We start from the raw sequence: 23,073 nt of genomic DNA on the forward strand, positions 1-23,073 counted from the left end.
AAAAGGGGGGAAAAAAAAGGCAGCAACCTAAATTAACACAGCGGATAGAGATCTAGCCGTGAAGCCAGGGAAATGTAGGTTCAAGCCTTACTACTGATATAGATGGCTGTGACCATCTCAGTGAGGGCCAACCTCCCCCCCCCACAATTCTCCAAAATGATAAGTTGGAAGAGTGGGAGAGCTGTATCCTCACTAGGAGACTACTACAACAATGAAATCACTTGGTCAGGCCAAAAAAACCACAAAACCAAAAAATTTCTATGAAGAGCAAAAAAAAAAAAAAATCCCCAATATCTAACAATAGAAATTGCAACCTGACATTAAATACTTCTCAAAACTAAGTATTATAGATAGGCAGCTTCAATCACCACTTTTTCTGAACCAGAAGACCAAGCATCTAACTTTAAAACAATTTATCCAATCATTCTCTAAAATTACGATAATAAAAATGAGTAGAGAAGTCTAGAATTTTACAGACTTCTAACTACACTTTTCTTAATTAGATTTGTTTATATTTAGAGGTAACAGAAAGATTAAATATAAAAGAATTCAATATAGAAACTGGTCTTATTAGCTAGAATACAAAGTTTATATAGGCCAAGTTAAATAGACTACTCAATAATTGCAAAAATCAGCTTTTTCCCTAAAGATTATTCATAAATACCAAGATAAAGGTTAAGAAGCTAAATTACATATACATATATACTTTAATATAAATGTGTCATATATAAAAATATGAGTCATATAAAAGTATGATTAGAAAACTGAGATTAAGCTTTTTAGAAATCTTTCAAATTTTTAATAAATAGTAGGCCCTTAGTTTCTGATCATCAATATTCAAGGACTTCCAAAGTTTTGTAACTGGTCCACATTCCAAAACGCGTGAACTTGATTTTGTGAACTAACACATGAATTATAACATTACTCAAGAACTTAAATGACACCCCCATTGTTTCTTACAGTTGTTCCGATGGTTATCTTAGTATCAGTAATGAATTTCCAAAGCTTACTCTGAACTCAGGAATCAAAAGTCACATATTCAGTGTGATCAATATTTATTATTAAGAAATGAAGTCATTCCACATATCTACAGTTTCCAAATAACTAATTTTAGCCCTTTAAATAAATAAAACTTTAAAAATTGCAAACCATTTGGCAGAAATTTTCCTAAGACATGTTTTCCTATTCCCCTGCCTTCTGTATGTCTTCTCCACTAAAGTTCTCCTTTAATGCACCACTGCAGACTATGGGGCCTCCATGGCTATGCCCTCAGAGCATAAGCTCTGATAAGTCATAGAAAACTGAAAAATCAGCCAGGATGGGTTCAGAGAGGAACTCTTGTGTGTTTGTCATATCTGAGGTCTGCCAAGCTGAAATCAGAGAGGGCTTTTCAACAGAAGGTTGCACCAAGTAATGTGTGTGGAGGTTTGGGGATCACAATGTTTCTCAAAGATGGCTAAGACAAAGGAGAGCTACTGATCCTTTCCACTGGAAGGAGCACCTAGGCCAATAAAATTACAGGTGACTGAAATCCTGGGATACGACATTACTCAATGATGAAAGTGATGGCTTCAAGGTTATGACTGTGCTATCAGTACAAGGGTCTAGACTGCTGAGCCTTCAGCTGAGGAGAGCTTTTTTCAGTGGTTTTTCTTTTCCAGTACTTTCTGCCTTCTTCCTCAGTAACAATGAAGCTATTACTTATAACTGTCACTGTCCCCATATCTGGCAGTCCATTCCTTTCCTCAGTCTAACTTCCTGCTGCTTCTCTCAGCAATGGGCTGGGAAACGAGCTCATCAAGCTGACTGGTTCAGCTTGACAAGTTCACATAAATCAATGAGTGGCGCTGCGTTTAGACCGCAAAATAAAAATAAAATATTCACAATAAATTACCAAGTCTGCTTCCGTTTCTGGGCATTGCCATGAAGGAGCCGAGACTTCCCCCTATCACACTGTGTGGTCTCCGCAATGGGGGCTTCTTGAAAGAGCCCGTGTACTGATGGAGGAAGGAGTGCATACTGTGTGACGCTGGAGGCCTGCCATTCTTCACAATGGGCTCTATCATCCCCGGGGGCCAAAAATTTCATTCCATGCACATCCCAAGATCCAGGAACACGTCAGAGGAATTGAATAAGCAAACAAACAAACAACAACAACAACAACAAAAAAAAAAAACACAAGAAAGTTACTATGCAGATCTCTGAAAATAACTATATTTTTGTCAGTCTCCATAAGGAACACACCTAAATTATGACTTCCAAGTTACAATTTCTGAGCATGATCCTCGTAAGCTTAAGTATTTATGTCTTGTTCAAGTTAATTTGGAAAACTTGATCACATGCTTTTTAAAGTTCCCCACAGTTTTATTCCCATTTGAAAACTTACTTTAAGACTGCCTTAATTTTGTTTTTCTTTAAAAAAATCCTACTATGTGCTTTTCATTTCAAAATCAGGCAACAAATATTTGAGGATTATCTACCCAAAGGACTGTCGTGAGGAAAGCATTTTGTTAATCTTATGAAAACAAATACACAAATGAGAATTGTCATTACTACCCCATGGCCCTAGCTGGGTGAGGATATACTAGCCTAAGACTAAAGGAGACAGCAATAGAGTCTGGGAGAAGATCGGTGGATCCAGCCACGTATGTAAACTGGACAACAACACAAGACTGTATCAGGGCAGCATGAGATGAACAGTTATTGGGTACAGACCAGAGGTTTTCAATCATTCTGAATTCAGAAAACCTTTATATTAAAAAAAAAATTATAGGACCTTGGTCAACCAGTAATGATACCTTCATGATTACATGTTTAAATGTACAGAAAATGGTAATGATGAAGTCAAATATATACCAGTTTGTGACCAACAAGGCATTTAAAGAAGCCAGCCTGAAATAATGGCACAGATAATGTCAGCAACATTGACAAGAAGAACAACAATAATAATTATAGTGTTAACTTAAAAATCTCATTTTTATGCTGATTTTCATTTAAGTCATAGCAAAAACAAATGTGCAGAAACACACCAGGGACTATTCTTAGCTGGTTCCATAAAAACAGAGCTTTGGGGGCAATGATGCTAGGGGTAGGAAGAAAGTTTGGCAGTAACAATGTGACAAATGGAAGGTGTAGTCCTAGGAAATCAAAATTAGAAACATCAAAGTTTAAAATTCAGACTTAAGTGGGCAGGGCTGCTTGGCCCATGCTCAGCTCAGTTCTGCACTGGACTGAGTAGAACTGCAATAACAACTGATACAAAGGGCAGCTGTGTGGCCTTCAAAGAGTGGCAGACTGGAGTAGAGATGACTTGGGGACAATTAAAGAAGAGACTTTAACACAGCAGTATCTAGAAGGTATAGGAGATAAGAGCTAGCTCTTCCCCAGAGAAACCTGTTTCTAGCTGAAGATTCAGATGACAAATTAGAAGTATTTTCAATACTCGCTTCTCAAAAATAATGTCTTATTCACAGTCAAGGGCACAACTTCACTAGAGGAACACAGTGATATAAAAGTGCTGAGGTTCCAGAGTCCAGTGTGACTTACTGAAGGAGGAGGGCAGCTGATTCAAATCCCTGATCCCCTTTGATCCACTCTCACAAGCATGTCTTATTGAGGGTGAAATGGACAACAGATCACCACAGAAGAATCAGAAATGTCTGGACATGGAAGAAGAGAAGGAGCCTGACACATGTAGCCTAAGGATGCCTTCTGACAGTGTGTATGTAATATAGTAACAATAATCAATAACAGCAGCATTTTTAAGCATTTTAAGATTTCCAAAGTACTTTACATAATGTCATTGCATCTGATCCCCACTACAACCCTGAGACAGGTACTATTATTATCCCCATTTTGCAGATGAGGAAAGTGAGGCTCAGAGAGGTTAAGTGAACTATCCAGGGGCACACAGCTAAGCAAGTATTTGAGGTCTTACTGGCTCCAAATCCAGCACTTTGCCATCTGAGATCCATTAAGTAATTTTATCCTCACAACAATCAACCAACTAGTGAGCAATTATGCAATGCCCAGGTGTCAGACACAATGCTAGGTATATGGGGGGATACAATATCAAGAATGACATAATCTCTACTCTCAGGGGGGCTTTAATTGTAATTATGAAAACAACAAACACATAAACATATACAAGTCAAGCCAGCAGCTATTTATCAAGCTCCTTAAAATGTGCTAGTCATGTTAAGTGCTGAAGATAAAAAAGGAAAAGAAAAACTAGTCCCCACTCTCAATGGGGGGAGGGGGGAAACCATGTGCAAGCAGCCATCCATACACATGATATATACATGGAAAACTGGTTAAATCTCAAGGGGAAGGCACTAGATTAAGGGACCAGAAAAGGCTTTTTGAGAGAAAGATAAATTAACAGAATAAGATATAGGGAAATGCACAGTTAGTAATCTTAACTGTGAACGTGAATGGCATCAACTCACCCATTAAACAGAAAAAGAATAGCAGAATAGTTTAGAAGCCAGAATCCAACAATATGTTGTCTACAAAAAAACACCCTTGAAACAGAAAGACTCACTGAATTAAGATACAGAGTTAGAGCAGAATCTGTTATGCTTCAACTTAAGCAAAAAGAGGCAGGGGCAAGTGATCATGATAACTACATTTTAACTAAAGGGTATCATAGACAATGAATTAATAGTAATGCTGAACATACATGCACCAAATGGCACTGAAATTTTTTAAAGAAAAATTAAATGAGTTATAAGAGAAAATAAACAGTAAAACTATAATTGCAGGGGATGCCTATTTACTTCATAAGACCCACATAAATTTAACTATAAAATAAACAAGATAAGGAGGCAAAATGAAATTTAGAAAACTTAAATACTGCAGGCCTTTGGAGAATATTAAAGGCAAATATACCTATTTCTCAGGTGTACAAGGGAAAGGCTTTTTTGTTGAGACTCTACGAAAAACAGGGGATATATATAGGAGGCAGCAGAAAGAAAGAAGGAACTCCAGACATGGGCGTCAGAGAAAACATCTGATCCTAGAGGGGATAGAAAGTCACTGGAGGTTAGTGAATAAGGGGAGGGAGAAAGGCAGTGGTGACAAGATTGTACCTGCACTTTAGGAAGAGCAATCTTCCTTAAAAAGTGGAGAATAAATTAGATGGGGAGCTATTTATAAGACTGAAACCAACCAGCAGGCATAAAATGATCAGGTCCTGCACCAGGCTGCTGGCAGTGTCAGAGGAGAAAAGAGGGCATATAGAGATGTTACAAAGGTAAGAGTTAATAGAACTTGACAACTAATATTGGGGGGAAGGGGAAGAATGTACAAAGATGAAGATGATATTGAGGTTGAGGGCCTAGGTGACTGGAAATATAAGTAATAGGAAAGTTGGGAAAAGTGGAGGGATTAGAGTGAAGGATATTGAAGTTAGTTATAAAGAATAAATAGGAAGAGAATATAAACAAATACAGAGTAGTTAAAGAAAGGGCAATTAGGAAGCTCAATGGATAGAGCACCAGACCTGGAGTCATGAAGACTCATCTTCCTGAGTTTAAATCTGGCCTCAGATACCACTACCTGTGTGAACCCAGGCAAGTCATTCAAACCCGTTTATCTCAATTTTCTTATCTGTAAAATGAGCTGGAGAAGGAAATGACAAACCATTCCTGTATCTTTGCCAAGAAAACCCCAAACAGGGTCACAGAGGAAAGGAAAATTACTTCATGAGTGTGGAGGATGGACTATAGGAAGAATATGAGGCAAGGAGACCAAATGCAGAAATCTAGGTAAGAGCTGACGATAGCCTGAACTAAAGTGGTAGTCGTGTGAGAAGTGGTCAGACATGAGAGTGTGTTGAGGGGACAACTGGCAAGATCTGGCAAATGAATGGAATAGATGATAAAGAAGAGGGGTGAGTCAATGAAAATCCCAAGTATATGAACCAGAGAGATTAAAAAAAAATGGTAGTGCCTTCTATTAGAAAAAGTAAAGTGTAAAAGGGGTAGGGTTTTAGGATAAAAGGTTTAAGAAGGGTTTTAGGATAAAAGGTTTAAGAAAAAGTTCTGCTTTGGACATTTTGTGTCTGAAATGTCATAGAAAAACCAGTGAGGTAGGTCCTATTTTCCCATTTTACATACAATGAAACTGGGATTCCAGAGATAAACTGACTTGCCAAGGGTCATACAACTGATAAAATGCCTGTGGCGGGAAGCAAACCCAGTTCTTACTGACTAACTACAAGTCCTATACTCTAACCACTATTCCACAATGCCTCTTTACAAAATAAGGAAATCTTAAGTCATAATTTCCAGAATAGAGTAATATTTTGTATGTAATTATACAAGTCAGAAATGGAAGCAAAATCAAATGAGCAATGTAATTATAAATTAATGTCTAATTGTCACATTTTATTCCAGTAACTGAGCCTACATTCTTATGGCAGACTAAAGCAACCGATTAATGTCAGGTTTCTCTTTTCCTTCTAGGTCTGAACTTGGATGATTCCCAGAGCTGGGCTGGTTCAGATTTGAATGCATTCTTTATTGTCTGTTGGTAGCTAGTGCAACATCTACACTAAAAATAGTTGCGATATGAGAGGCAATCCTATCGTTACCACAAAGTCCAGCCTAAACTGGCTATAGAGGTCTTGAGAATTAGCCCACCGGTTGAAGTGGCTGTTGCTGAATAAGACAGATATCTGCATTAAGTAGCAAAGCTTGAAAATTCAATCATCTGAAGTACTGTCCACAGAAGACTTTGAACTTTCATCAGAACAAATGTGACTTGAAGTATGATAAAATGAATGAATACGAGCCATGAAGAACAGAACTTTCTGCCACCAAAACATTATACATATACATTTGTGTGCGTGTGTTTTTACTCTAAACTTAACACCAAGTAAAATGGACCTTTCCATATATGAAGAACATAAGAAGACTGTATATGAAACTGTAGGATGTTATCATGGACAACTTGTATATCTTTTTAAGCAGATATTAAGTTCAAACTATCACTTTCCAAGCTGTCCTGCTTATCAATGCTTCTTTCTGGCCTTCCTTCTGTCTCTTTTTTAAAAAGATGATTCAACAAGCCCCTTTTCTTTTCTTCTCTTCTCTTTTTTTGCTGACCTCTCTCTCTTTCCACTTCATTCTCCTACACACCTGCACTGGAAAAACTAAAAAAGAAAAACAAAGCCCTTTCAATAATTATCAACGGTCAAGCAAAGTCAAGTCCCACATCAGCAGATTCTCAAGAGGTGGGCTCTGCTGTCTATCTTGAATCCATCATCTCTTCTCTTTGTAGGAGGTGGACAGTAGTGTTCATTACCATCAGACCTCACAATCATAGCTGATTTGATCAGTGTTCTCCAGTCTTTTAACGTTAAGGAAACATGCTTATTTTACTAAAAGCATTTTATTTTTTTATTATTATTGTTATTATTTTTGCTTTTTGGAGGGCAATTGGGGTTAAGTGAGTTGCTCAAGTACTAAAAGCATTTTAAACAGAGGTGTCAAGCTTGGCCAGCAAAGTCATTCCCTGTCCTAGTCCTGCCCTGCCCTGCCCAAAGGGTTGAGAGGAAGGAGAACTGACCAATCTTACCTACCACATCGAAGCTTCAGTTTTCTCTTCAGTATAATGAGAGGCTTGAGTTAAAAATGAGTTCTAAATTAGTAAAGAGAAAAAAAATGACTTCTAAGATGCCTTTCAGCCTGAAAATGCTATGAATCTGTGCTCTGCCTGCCTTACACATAAAAGCTATTTTTAGTTTGGGGGTATGTGGTTTGTTTTTGTTTTTTGAGGAGGAATGGTAGGGCACAGTGAGAAAGTATTAGGTGGTTGAAAGCTCCTCAAGTAACAAACTTTTGGATACATCTTGATTAATTTTATCCCCATTTCTTCAGGAAAGGCCTGGCAGATCACAGTCAACCTAAATCATATATCTTGAGAACTGACCTGTTAAGCCCCAGGGGTTGCAGTACCATGTCAGTAACAAAAAGGGAGAATTCTCAAACCTTATTTCACATTTCACATTTCATCCCTCTACCAGCAATATCATAATGCCATCCAAGCTGTTTTGTATTAGAAGGAACAAAATGCCTCATGAGAGATTTTATGTATATATAATTCTTCACATTATCACATTTAATCTCCAAAATAGCTTTATAAAGAATCTATAAAAAAAGAAATTATTCTCATTTTACCAAAGAAGAAACTAAAGAGTGATTTGTGACTCCAACTTGGATCTTTTGCTTCCAAAGTCTAGCTCTTTCCATCACATCTCATTATGTAGTGGTGATGGATTAGTGTGTATTGAATATGGAAAATTTGTTCTCTGTATTACAATTAATTGGATCTTTTCTACATCATACTTGATTCATCCAAAATTATCTAAATATGTGATGCTTAAGAATAATAGTAATACTCTGCAAGTGTTTAGAGTTTTCACTATAATTTTAGGCTTAAACTTCCCATAATTTTTTTTAATAAAAAACTTAATGAATGGATACCATATTTCAATTCTTTATGGCTCAGTCTGCCCCCTCTGCTTCAATACCATTGGGCATGCTAAATGAGTAATTTTTGTACTGAATAATTTGTTATATCCAAACCACTTGTTTGAATAATGATGATAACTTGCAGTAAGTACATAGATTCTATTTCTAAAAGGGCATTCTTTAGTTATATTTCTGTACTTACGATGAAGCTACATTTAAATGATGTTCTTTTATCTATAATCAAGATGCCTGCCACTACCTTGCATGTGCCTACCAGGCTTCAAAGATGTAATTTATATTTTTTCAGCCCTGGCTCAGGCATTCCCAATTTCAATTTAATGTTTTCATCCTGTTTAGAAGCAAAAAGAAAGCCTCAACAGAGAAGGCCTCTTAGCCTATCTTCAAAATAGAGTTATTTTTACTCTGAAAGAGTAAATAGAGCTACCAAATTATAAGAGGAGAAAAAATAGGTAGCTGAAGTTATATGGAGAATTCTACATGTCAGTTATAAATACACTGAGAATGGATCAGTGTATTAAAATTAACAAAATTATTTTTTAAATCCTTACATCTGTTTCATCTTTTTTTTTCTTTTTGGAGGGCAATTGGGGTTAAGGGACTTGCCCAAGGTCATACAGCTAGTTTTTATGTTAAGTGTCTGAGGCTGGATTTGAACTCAGGTCCTCCTGACTCCAGGGCCGGTGCTCTATTCACTGTTCCACCTAGACGCCCATGTTTCATCTTTTTAAAAATGTTCAATTATTGACCCAGAAGACAAGATGAATTTTTACAGGTTCTGACAATGTGTAGAAACATTCCATCTACTGAATCACACCAACCCCCAACACATCTTTGGATCAATCATCCAGGTTGTCTTTCACCCATTTTGAGGAGGGAGGACATGATCACAGCTTGGGATGGTCTGGCTATCAGCTCCTCACAAATGTTACTGAGCTTTCAATGCTCGGGGGTTCTACTTTTCTAGAGCTAAAATAGGCTGAGTTATAAGATAAAGCACAGTTCATCCTGCACATCTACTAGGGCAACAATCTTTTCTAAGTCTTTTTCAATCAATAAAAAAAAAACACTGTAGTTTCTTGGGCAGGAGAGCAACAGAGTCATATCTGTACTTCAGGAAAATCACTTGGGCAGCAGAACAGAGAACAGATTGGAGTAGGGAGAGACTTGAGGCAGAGAGACCGCCAGCAGGCTATTATAATAAGTCCTGGTGACATAAAATGTAGACATGAGCTATAGGTGATGGGTGCAGGAGGAAGGATGTTGTGTCAGTAAAAGTGAAAAAATTTAGGAACTTCCTGGGCGTGCAGGGTGAGGAAGGTAGAGGAGGAGAGGATGACTCCAAGGGGGCAAAAACATGACAAGAAAGATGGTGGTGCCCTCAACAGAAATAGACAAGTTAGGAAAAGGGGTGAGTTTAGAAGGAAAAGATCATTAGTTCTGTTTTGGAAAAGCTGAGTTTGAGGTGTTTAAGAGATATGAGTTTTGGAATGTTGGGGTGGGGTCAGTTTGTGATGTGGGACTGGAGCTCAGGAAAGAGCTAAGGGCTGTGGCTATGCATATAGATCTGGGAGTCATCTGCATGGAGATGGTTGCTGAACACTTAGAAGCTGATAGATGGATGCAGGTTGCAGAGGTAAAACTTGTGACTACAGAGTTAAATATAATGAAAACATGAGGAAACTAAAATAGTGTAGAAAGGGGTATTAACTTGACCAAAAAAATCAATTTTTTTTTCAAAGAGCACTTCAATATTTTAAAAAATTTACTTTAAAATAACACAAAATTCATTAAGCAAACTGCTTAAGGAATGCATCTAAAATATACTAAAAAAAATTATGAAAAGATGCATTCATATAGCCCGTCATCTTTCCTTACCACATATATATATGTATATATATATATATATATATATATATATATATCTTTCCATGCAATTAAATAAAATACACCAAGATTATCAAGACTGAGGACATAAATCTACTGCCAACCTTGATAACAAAACAAAATAGCTTTCCATTTTTTTAAACTTGTATATATAAAGGACTCAATAGTCAAAAGAACTGTATCACGTAAGCCAACTCTTAAAATAAATGTGCTTGAGATTTATTCACTGAGGTAAACGTTTCTAAAAATCCTCAGATAAGCTAATTTGTTAAAATTATTATTCCAGTTCCAACAATGTTTTTTTTTCCCTTGAATTCAACATTTATTTTTAATTTAAATGAAAGAGGCACAGAGTCTGGATCACTTAAGGTAAAAAAAAAACCCATGTTATGGAAGGAAAAAAGGGGGGAAATAATAGAATAGAGGAAAGGAGGTCCTACCAGGTCACCTAAATTATTAACTTCTATGAAGGTGATTTCAACCTTAGCCCGTAAGAAGTTCATGAAGAGGATGCAGAATTCCACTATTAAAAAATACAGAAATGAGTGGAGGACATTGAAACAGTGCCAGGAGAGGAGACATTCCTTCCCTGGAGCTCTCGACACACTGCCACAAGGTCCTCTCACTTTTCTGGGCCCTCTTGGTGGCCAACAAAGCTTTCCCATTTCTTTAAGCAGCCTATTTGGCTTGGTTCCTACCCCTTAATCTAGCTCAGAAGAAAGCAGCTGTTCAGAGGTGGATGCTAATGCTAAGAGAAGACGAGAGGGCCTGGAAGAGAAACTGTGATATCACAGAGCAAACAAGACTGCTTGTTGTCCTCGTCCAAGTGACCATAAAAGCACTAATTATCCAAATTACTTGTGGTTTTATAAACACGGAATGCCTGTCCTTTCTTCCCAACAGTCCTACAAGCTGAATGCAAAAGAAGACTGGGAATTCCAAAAAAACTGGAAAGCTTGCTTTCATCCGGTTTCACACACATTAGGTTCCATATACATGCAGCATCACTATGTAAGACCGTCTCATAAATTCTAACATGAAAGTTCTACTGGATCAGTCACTTTTAGTCCAAATGGAACTGAATGTGCACTGAGCCATAGAAATGTTTGCTACCTAAGAGCCTGGAAGCCACCTAGATCAAACTCAAACATAAAGGGATCCCTGCAGGGCATATACTCACTTAGAAAACCACAAATGAACATTATCTAGAATGGACTGAATTTTTATTTATTTTGCTAAACATTTCCCAATTACATGTCCCAGATGTGCAGGCCACAAGGAGGAACCTCCAGATCTAGACTTTTCCCCTCAAAGCCAAATTCTTTCACAATATCCATAAAACAACAACCATCCAGGCTTTCTGTGAACACATGGACAGAGAGTTCAGTACTTAACAAGGCATCGCATTTCCTTTTCAGACATCTCTAACTTTTAGGAATCTTTTCTTATGCTGAATTGAAATCTGCTTCTGGATAACCTCTACCAGTAGGTTCTAGTTCTGTCCCCAGGCCAATACAAATCAAGTCTCATCCTTCTTCCACCAGTCAATTAATCCACAAGTACTTATTACCAACTACTATGCACCAGTGACCAAAACACAAAACAAAACAAGCCCCTATACTCCAGGAGCTTACTTTCTATTAGGGGAATAAATTTAAGGTGGACTGGGGAGAACAATTAGAAAGGGTCTCCAGTAGAAAGTGATGTGAAGCAAACTAGGAATTCTAGAGAGATGAGAAGGGGACACATTCCAGGAATGAGGGATATTCATGCAAAGGCACAGATGGAATATTGTACTGTGAAGAATGAGAAGGTCGGTTTGGCTGGACCATAAAGAACATCAAAGGAAACAAAGCAGAATAAAGTTGGAAAGGCAGGCTGGAGTCAGGCAGTAAAAGGCTTTAAATACTAAACAGGAATTTGTGTTTGATCCGAGAAGTAATAAGAAGTCCCTAGAATTTACCTGAGCTAGAAGAGTGACACAATCATACCTGTGTTTTAAGAAAATGACTCTGTCAACTCAAATGTGAATGGATTAGAGAAAGGAAGGAACCTAATGCAAGGAGACTAATATGAAAACAATTTTAATAAGAAACCACTGTTAATAATCTGGGTAAGAGGTGAAAACAGGGCAGGAATAGAAGGAGGGAGACAAGACATATACAAAAGAGATGCTGAAGAGGTACAAGTAAGAAAAACTTGAAAATAGGACAGTACATGATGGATGAGAAAGAACGAATCTAGGACAATTTCAAGGTTTTGAGTCAAATGGGAAGTTAGGAAGAGGACTAAGTTTGGGAAAGAAAAATGTGCTACATTTCAAACATGTTGAGTTGGAGATATCTACAGGACAACAACTCCCAGTATCTGGGAGACTGGTGATGGAGGACTGCAGTTTAGGAGACAAGGAGAGGATATATAAATTTGGGAGTCAGAATATAAAAATGTTCATTAAAGCCATGTAAGTCAATAAAGCCAGAGAGAAGAGAATCCCAGTCATATGACAGACTTTCAAATATTTAAAAAGTTATCATGTCTCCAAATTTCTCTAGGTGGAATAGTCTTCCTCATACCACAGGGTTTCCAGGCAGCTCACCATTCTAGCTGACTTCCTTTGTATTACTCCAGTTTGTGAATGGCCCTCTTAATAGTGCCAAGAATCCAACACAATAACCCATACATAGTCAGACCAGGCAAGGTACAGTGGGACTATTATTTCATGTGATCTGGACACTATAGTTCTATTATGCAGTCTGAAATTACATTAGCTTTTGGGGGGTAGCCCTATCACACTGCTGCCTTGTAATGGGCTAATAGTCGCCCTTAGGGCTTTCACTTTAACTACTAAATCAGATCTACCCCCATTCTTCATCTGGGACAGGTACTCCCCTGCCCCCAAGTTAAATGTAAAACTTCTGACTTTATTAGTTTTAATTACTAAATGTGATCATTTAGATTCTATAGTGCTTTACTCTTTACAAAGTGCTTTCCTTACTACCACAACCACAGGAGGTGGGTAATGAAAGCAACAGGAGGTTCAGACATTGACTTGCCCACCACATCCCTAGAAAATGGAAAAGCTGGGGCTTCACTTCATGTTGTAATTTCAAGATCAATACTCTTTCCAATGTACACATTGACTTAAGATCTCGATGAGGGGTGATTTTTGTTATCCAACACTGCAGATCTATGTCACCTGACAATGCTGAGAAGCATGTTCATGTTCATTCAATTTTTTTTCAAGACTGATAACAGCATGGGTGAGGAGTTCCCTTCTCCAGGCTGACAGATGACTCCTGACTGCAGGTCCAGGGCTCTCCCCACTGCACCACCCAGCTAATGACAGGAATTCTAGAGGGGAATCAGTTATGCCACGCTCTGCTCCCTGCAGGTATGAATGTATTGTGATGATCTTTCTTCCATCTCCACGTTCCTGAATTCCAAATCTGTTGTCATTCTTTCTCAGAGATTCTACTGTTTTGATGATTCTCCACATTCATTTATCTATTTCTTTCTTCACTGAGAGCTCTAATTTCTAATTTGTTTTCCATCTCTATCTTCCTTTAATTCCTTTTTTCCCCCCTCTCAAACAAACTTTGACGTTTGAACAGTTCTTTCCATTACCACATCTGGACAATCTAATAGTAGATATTGAAGAATTTTCCTCCTCTATCTGGGGTTTTCAAATCACTTTCTTTTATTTCATAATATTCACTGTACGGGCTCTTTGGTTTTTTTTCTCATCTCCTTTGCTGACTGTTAGTTTTCCTTTACTCTGGTATGTTTCCTGTTATTTTAAGATGGCAGCAAGCTGAGCATGAACATGGTCTCATTTAGCCACCCTGCCAAACATCCAAAGTGCTTAATATATAATAGAACATTTTCTCTATCTGTAAAATTTTACTCTAGAAAAGGATGCTCAATTTTTAAACTAATTTTTATTTCATTAAGACTTATACCCTAGTTCAGCATATAAGAACACTGACCCCAGTGTTGGGATGACCTGGGGGATCGAATCCAGGCTCAGATACTTAGCACCACACCCAGAAATAATTGGCCGTGTAACGTTGAACAAGTTACTTAACCCCAATTGCTTAAAAAAAAAAAAAAAGACTTACACCCTAAAACTGACCTATCTGCAAATTTTTACCTATATTTTAAATTTTATATTGGAGTAAAAAAATTTTGCTTTTTATTTTATTTAAATATATTATTATTATTTTTTAAAGCAATCGGGGTTAAGTAACTTGCTCAAGGTTACACGGCCAGTTATTTCTGGGTGTGGTGCTGAGTATCTGAGGCCGGGATTTGATCCAGGTCATCCCGACACTGGAGCCGGTGCTCTTACTCGCTGAGCCACCTGGCCACCCCTAAGCAATTGGGGTTAAGTAACTTGCTCAAGGTTACACGGCCAGGTGTTTCTGGGTGGGTGCTAAGTGTCTGAGCCTGGGATTCGATCCTCAGGTCTTCTCAACACTGGAGCCGGTGCTCCTACTCGCTGTGCTACCTGGCCGCCCCTTAAATATATTATTTTTAACATTTTTTTCTTTTTAAATTGATTTTCCAATTTTCTCCCATCCTTTCTCACCCAAAGAGAAGGCTACCACTTATATACATGAAATCATGTATATCAGCCATATTAAAAAATAAACAAAAATAAAAGCAAGAAAATTACACTTCAATTTGAATTTGCACTCAGAGTTCATTAGATCTCTCTCTGGAGATGGACAGCATTTTTTTCATTATGAGCCCTTTGGAATTGTCTTGGATTACTGACTTGATCAGAGCAGCTGAGTCTTTTATAGTTGATCATCATTATGTACAATAAACTGGTTCTTTTCATTTCATTTTACATCAGTTCATATAGGTCTTGCCATGGTTTTTCTGAATATCATTCATCCCTCCTCCAACTCTGCCCTTCATTTCTTATAGCACAATAGTATTCCAGCACAATCACATACCACAACTTGTTCAGTTATTCCCTAATTGACAGGCATCCATCCCTTCAATTCCTAATTCTTTGCCACCACAAAAAGAGCTGCTATAAATATTTTTGTATATATAACTCCTTTTCTGTTTTCTTTGCTCTCTGTGGGATACAGAGTTAGTAATAGAATTGCTGGGTCAAAAGGCATGCACAGTTTTACAGCCCTTTAGGCATAGTTACAAACTCTCCAGAAAGGTTGGACCATTTCACAACTCCACCAACAATTTATTAGTGTATCCATTTCCTCTCATGCCCTCCAACATTTGTCATTTTTGACAGGTGTGAGGTGGTACCTCAGTGTTGTTGTAATTTGCATTTCAATTCAGTGATTTAGAGCATTTTTGTCAATGACTGTATTCTGATAGTCAATTTTTATTTTTTTCTTTTGAAAACTGAAATATATCATTGTGCAATGTCTTTTACTTGACCTTTACCAGAGAAAATTGCAATAAAAATTTCTGATATCACTGTCTATGGTATCTTTTAGAAAAATGTAGTTTCCCTGATTATCTCTTTTAATTGGGTCTATTTTTGCTTTTACTTTGTCTGAGATGATGATTGCTACCCTTGTCTATTTCACTTCAGGTGAAGCATAACAGATTCTCTTCTAGACCTTTATTTTCATTCTTTGAGGCTATTGCAGGTGTGTCCCTTGTATACAACAGTTTGTTGGATTCTGGTTTCTAATTCATTCTGCTAACCACTTCCATTTTATGGGTGAATTCATCTCACTCATATTCACATTATGATTACAAACTGTGTATTTCTTTCAATCCTAGTTTCTTCTGTTTATCCTTCTTTTTATGCTGTACAATTCAAAAGTCTGTTTTGCTTCTGACCATTGCCTCACTTAATCTGCCCTCCCTTTAATCAATACCCCCTCATCTTCCACACCTATCTCCTTCCCCTTCTATTTCCCTACTGGGTAAAACAGATTTCTATACCGAGAGTGCTTATAACTAATTAATTCTACCTTCTTTGAACCAATTCTGATGACAACAAGCTTCAAGCATTCCCCGGCCCCCCCCCACCCCCACCCCACACAGACTTCCCCCCTACTATAAAAACTCTTATTGGGTCCCTCTTTTATAAGAGAAAAATTTCCCCATTCTACCTCTCCCTTCCAACTTTTCTTAGTGCGTCCCCTAACTCCTTCATTTTGGGTGGGGTGGGGGAAGAGATCATCCAAACATAACTGTGTTACACTTGTGTCTAAATAGACTCCTCATAACTGCCCTAATCATGATAAAGTTCTTATGAGTCATATGTACCATCTTCCCATATAGAAATGTAAACAGTTTAACTTTATCAAGTCTCTTATGATTACTCTTTCATGTTTACTTTATTATGCTTGAGTCTTGTGTTTAAAAATCAAATTTTCTATTCAGCTTTGGTCTTTACATCAGGAATATACAAAAGTCCTCTATTTTAAATATTCATTTTCTCTCCTGAAGGATTATACTCGGTTTTGCTGGGCAGATCAGTGGTTCTTGGTTGTAATCCTAGTTCCTTTGCTTTCTACAACATTATATTCCAATGACTGCATGCCTCCATGGGGTGGGGGATTTGGGGTGGGAGAAAATTTGAAACTCAATGGATTGTGGAACTGAATCTTGTAAACTAAAAGTAAACAAATTAATAAAGACAAAAAATTTAAATAATAATAAAAATATATTTTTAAATTAAATTAAATTTTAAAAAAAAGAAAGAAAAATAGAACATTATATTCCAAGCCCTACACTCTTTTAACATGGAAGTTGCTAAATTTTATGTGACTGTGGCTCTATGATATTTGAATTGCTTCTTTCTGGCTACTTGCAATACTTTCTCCTTGACCTAGTAGCTCTGGCACTTGGCTATAATATTTCTGGGAATTTTTGTTTTGGGATCTCTTTCAGGAAGTGATTGGTGGAGTCTTTCAATTTCTATTTTACCCTCTGGATCCAAGATATTGGTGCAGTTTTCCTTTATAATTTCTTTAACTATGATGTCTAGGATTTTTCTATGATCATGGCTTTAAGGTAGTCCAATAGTTCTTAAATCATCTCTCCTCAATCTGTTTTCTAGGTCAGCTATTTTTCCAATAAGCTATTTCACACTTTCTTCTATTTTTTCATTCTTTTATTATTTCTTGATGTCTTATGGAACCATTAGCTTCCTACTTACCCAATTCTAATTTTTAATTATTTTCTTTTGAGCTTTTGTACCTCTTTTTTTATTTGGACAATTTTACTTTTTAAGGAATTCTTTTCTTCAGTGAATTTTTTTACTTTTCATTTAGTCTAGTCTGTTTTTAGGAAGGATTTTTTTTCTTCAGTGAATTTTTTGTGCCTCTTTTACAATTAGGCCAGTTCTGTTTTTTCAGGAGATATTTTCTTCCATATTTTTTGTGCTTCTTTTACCAAGATCTTAATTCTCTTTTTATAATTTCCTTGCATCATCATTTCTTTCCCCATTTTTTCCTCCACCATTCTTATCTCTTTCTTTAACTCTTCCAGGAATTCTTATTGAACCTGTGTCCAATTTTTCTGAGGTTTTCCTTATAGCTGTCTTCAGATCCCTGTCTTCAAAGTTCTGAGCCCTGGTCCTTACAGGAAGGGCCCCTGCTTCCCTGTAGCCTCAAGTGTTGATATTCCTGCTCCTCTTAGCCCTGGAACTATGACCAGGTCCCCTGCTCTCCTGTGGCCACAAGTGCTAGAGATTCTCTTTGCCTTGGAACTGTGACCAGGGTCCCTGCTCCCTTGTGACCAATCACAAATGCTTTCCATCCTAAAAATGCAACCCATAACTGCTTATGGGTAACAGAGCTGCCAATAAGAGCCAACTTCACCCAGTGCCAGCAAATAGTCTCCCCTTAATCTTTTTCTGACCCAGTTTTATCATCTCTAGGCAGAAAGCTCCCAAAGCTGCTGCTGCCATTGCTATCCCTGCTGATGTGGCTGCCTCCAAGACCTACAACTTGTACTGCCTGTTGTGTTATGGGTGGGCTCCCATCTTTGTGTTACAGAGCACTCCTGTCTACCTCCTAAGCTGAGGTAGGCTGGAAAATTGTCTCACTCTGACATTTTGCCAGCTCTACTACTGCAAAATTTGATTTGAGGAGTTATATTAAATTTGGTTAGAAGGGAGTATTGGGAGAGTTCAAATGGGTTGCTCCCTGTACTGTGCCATCTTAGATCTGCCCTAGAAATTTTTAATGACTTAAGTGCAACCTGAAAGTTTCATTGTAGCATGCACGTGATCCTCAGTTATCAAGTGCAGGCCCATGACAAAGACATTTTGTTGGGTCTTAAAGTGTAAACAGCCTGCTTTGAGCACACTAGAAAAGACTGAGTACATGTTATCCAGTGATTCGACCCCAAAGAATGGTCTTATATAGCCTTCATAGGAATAGTGTCTATTTAGGAAACAAGGAGGCCAAGAAAGTGTGACCTAAATACTTTCAAGACTACTCATACTAATTTAATGCTGGTACTCAATCTGCAAACTCAGTCCAACAACTAGCAAGCTAACATGCTACTGGAGAAACTCAACCATATTGTCATTCTAGTGATAAATGAAAGTAGCTGCATCTGACTAAAAAAGGAGAAAAGATGGCCACATACTAAGATCTATTCCTGGACACCAAAAATGGCACTGGTTCACTTAAACTACACAAGGTATAAGGGAGCCTCCAGAATGCTGGAAGAAACATGGTACAGTGGAAAAGATACTTGAGGGGGGCAGCTAGGTGGCGCAGTGAATAGAGCACCAGCCCTGGAATCAGGAGGACCCGAGTTCAAATCCGGCCTCAGACACTTAACAAGTGTCTGTGTGACCTTGGGCAAGACACTTAACCCCAACTGCCCTGCCTTCCACCTTAAAAAAAAGACTCAATGGAACTGGTTCTGGATTCTGGCTTTGCTATTTAAAATCTGCATAACCTTACACAAGACACTTTTAACACTCTGAGGTTCAGGTTTCTCATTTTATAAAATGGAGTTAGATTAAAAGATTTTGGTCGCCTCCAATTCTATATCCTACAACAATGGTAAAAAATGAATAATCATCACACAGAATGAGGAGGGAAAGAAATATTGCTATTTGTGCTTTGTGGACGAAATATTCACACCATGAGTTACGATAATCTTTTTAAGAGCCTTTACTAATTGTCTAATAGTCACGTCATGACCCTTTTACCTAGGAAAAAGTTACATACAAACAACTTTCCTTCTTTTTAACCACAATGTCTGCCCACCTTCCAGTCCCTCAACTAATCTTTTCCCCCCTCAATAAATGTCATCTCTGTTCATCCTAGAAGGGAATTTTAAAAATACAGCAGCTTCTCTCTTCTTCTTCTCTTCTTTCTCTTTCTCTCCTCCCCCATCTACCTCCCTCTAATATCTCTCTATCCTGCCACCTTCTTCAAAGAGAAGTCATAAATCATGTTTCTCTCTGACATTTAAGTATTTTCCATTCTCTGATTCAACGCATTTTCTATTATCTACAAATGGTCTTTTGATTTCACTTTATTACTTGCAAATTAAGTGCTTGACAAGGTATTGAGAATAAATGGGTTCAAATTTGGCCTCTGCCACTTACTAGCTACAAGTAACAGAGCACAAGTAAATTATTCCATTTCTAAGCCTCAACTTCCCTATGGGGTAGGTAATACAAAACTCATTTTGCAGATAAGGAAACTAACTTAGAGACCAAATGGCTTGTCAGTAAGCTTTTGCAGAGGTATTTCAATTCAAGTTCAGTGCCCTATCTACAATGTCATGCTACTGATACTGAATATTTGCTTTCAAGAGACAGACTAATGAAGTAGTTGGTTAGACCTGAGAGTCAGGAAAACTTGGGTTTAAATCTCACTTCAGACACTTCAAACACCTCAGCAACTGGAAAGATGGTGACACAATAGGGTAGCCCAGGAGGGATTAGTTTAAAACATCTAATATTATTAGAGAGATCTCTTTAAGTGACACTGGAGTTCACTGAGGAAGCTCTGCTGTGTGTTTCATGGAATGTCAATGTCATGGTCAGTTTTGGTAATTAAGACATTTGTGATCCCTTCCATTTGAGTATTTTTTTTTCCTTCTGTATTTCTTTTAAATTTATATGTAATCAGCCAATCTCCCAACATTACCTTCTTAAATACCATTTCCACACCCCTGTGTGTGACATCAGGTCTTAGGGTGTTAAAGTCCAAATACAATGGGGTTTTGTATCACTATTTATAAGACAAAATCATAAAAGAACCCATTAACAACACTGTCTCACTGCACATTCACTTTCCTCTTTCCACTATCAATTATAAATTCTCTTGAAGTGATCCAGCTTTTGTGGGTCTCATATTAAACATTTTATCAACCTTATTTTCCAAACCATTAATTTCACTGTTTTCTAAAATCCATATGGTTCAGAAATTAGTTCTGCCAAGAGGACTAAACCCAAATCCCTCTTATCACTTCAAAATAGGAAAAAATCTATCAAATAAAGCAAAAAACAAAAAAAAAAAAAGGATTTTATTTCTTGCCTTGTCAATGGTTGAGGGAATTTAAAACTGAAAATAAAATAAAAACAAAAACAAAAAAAATGAAAAGAAAATTCTAAAAGGAAACTTATCAAATGGAAGAGGCCCCAAGTAATGAATATAATGAACAACCAAAAGGAAAGTAAGAAAGCAATGAAAACTAGACCAGTAGCAAAGAGAAGAAACTTTTAAGAAATCTCCAAAGTAATTTCAAAACTCATTAAGAAATATAAAGGAAGTTTAGGCATGTACATCAGTGGAGAAAAGATCTTTGAAAAGTAACTACAGAGAAATGGACTTGACAATCAACCTGAAAAATCAGGGAATGACAGAAAAGAGCAATTGTTTCTGAGGAATATAATAACCCAGAAAGGCACAAAAATTTTTTTAAGATAACTAAAATTCAATTCAGGTAAGTGTACCAAACATTTATGAAGCGTCTACAATGTGCAAGACAATGGAGACCCAAAGACAAAACCAAATAGCTCATGCTCTAAAGATTTTATATTGCACTGAAAAAAACCTTTCAAATCAGAAACTCTAAAACCAGTCAAACATGGCTAAAATAATCTCTGGGAATAATACACCCCAAGAACGAACAGATACAGCAATATTCCAACAAACTATAAGAAAATAACTTGGCGGAGCGGCCAGGTAGCACAGCAAGTAAGAGCACCGGCTCCAGTGTTGAGAAGACCTGGAGATCGAATCCCGGGCTCAGACACTTAGCACCCACCCAGAAACACCTGGCCGTGTAACCTTGAGCAAGTTACTTAACCCCAATTGCTTAGGGGCGGCCAGGTGGCTCAGCCAGTAAGAGCACCGGCTCCAGTGTCGGGATGACCTGGATCAAGTCCGGGCTCAGATACTCAGCACCACATCCAGAAATAATAACTGGCCGTGTAACCTTGAGCAAGTTACTTAACCCCAATTGCTTTAAAAAAAAAAAAAAAAAGAAAATAACTTGGCTATACTGGAAAAAGAAGAAAGAAGATAAATTGAAAGGAGACATGTAACACTGGCAAAAATAAAACCTAAGTTTAACTCACTGCGAAATGCCATGATCAATTTCTAAAGTTTAAGGTAGAGAAGAGAACCTTATAGGAAACCAGCAAGAATAAATTAAAAACAATTCACAAGACAAAAAGCACCATTACAAATTACTCAGGTTTATTTATTAAAGATTAAAAAAAGCCAGAACATGATATGCTGAGAAGCAAGAAAACCAATGTACATCCCAAAACTTTGTATCTAGAATGGTTAGATAGTCCCCATCATGAAAAATAATAACCCAATGATGTCAGTAACTCATTCTTTCCTGCTAAACAATCTCTATGGGACCTTTGACATACAAATTAATTAAGCTGCTTCTTGCAACCAAGCAGCAGAAACATTTTGGAGGGGGTAGGAACACATGAAAATAAGAAATGAGTAAATTACTGTTTACATGGTTAGAAGATTATTACAATATGAAAGTCCCATCTTATATGATGGTCACTGAGAACAAAAAGGTTAAGAATTTAACTAGAAAATCTCACAGAAAGAACTTAAAACAAATTAAACCACCTGGAAGATTGAAAGAAGGTTGAAAGTGAAGTATTTCTAGATACAGTGTGCCAGATTATAATCTAATTTTTTAAATGAGAAGCAGCAACAGTAAAACCTGGGTTCAAGACTCATCCTGACACATACCAGCTGAACATGGGCAAGTCACCTCACTTCTCAGGGCCCCAGATAATTCTCTAATCATATAAGTTACAAATGAGTTGTAGATCTGAATCAATGGATGGATATACATACCTGGAATTACCTGAACACATAAAATCATAGGTCCAGATCTCCACTCCCACCCTCAGCCTCGCCCCTAAATATCAGAACTAGGCAAGTAAGAGTTTTTTTGAAAGGAACACATCAGTTAAAGTAGAATACTTGGATCTACGTTTGCTATGGATAAGAGAAGCGTGATATTTATGCACAAGTGCAGGAATTAAGATTGATTTAATACAAGCAAGAAGACTATTATCATGTGCTGATAAAAGTAAGAACAGAAATAAAAGGATTTCTTGGAGGAAAAATCAAATTTAAGAATTTTAATCTTGCAATATTAATGGTCTGAAGTCACCCACAAAATCGAAATAAACTTAAGAATGGATTAGAAAACAAACTCCCAAAACAATCTGCTGCTACAA

The 23,073-nt window shown here is 37.3% G+C and overlaps 1 protein-coding gene across 2 annotated transcripts in view; it reads right to left on the reverse strand.

Annotated features, from left to right (window-relative positions):
* Positions 1 to 23,073, reverse strand: part of CDK17 (cyclin dependent kinase 17) — a 159,347-nt gene that overhangs the window by 69,091 nt on the left and 67,183 nt on the right. For both annotated transcript variants that reach the window (XR_011169700.1, XM_069095194.1), the window contains exon 3: positions 1,895 to 2,059. Coding sequence is in view for 1 of the 2 variants with exons in the window: in XM_069095194.1 (XP_068951295.1) it covers positions 1,895 to 2,059 (165 nt within the window). In the remaining variant the exon portion in view is untranslated. The remainder of the gene's footprint in view (positions 1 to 1,894; positions 2,060 to 23,073) is intronic.

This window comes from Petaurus breviceps, unplaced genomic scaffold, assembly GCF_028583685.1.
Source record: "Petaurus breviceps papuanus isolate PSGF00001 unplaced genomic scaffold, PetGlider_PUasm1.0 225, whole genome shotgun sequence".
In the NCBI taxonomy this organism is placed as follows: Eukaryota; Metazoa; Chordata; class Mammalia; order Diprotodontia; family Petauridae; genus Petaurus; species Petaurus breviceps.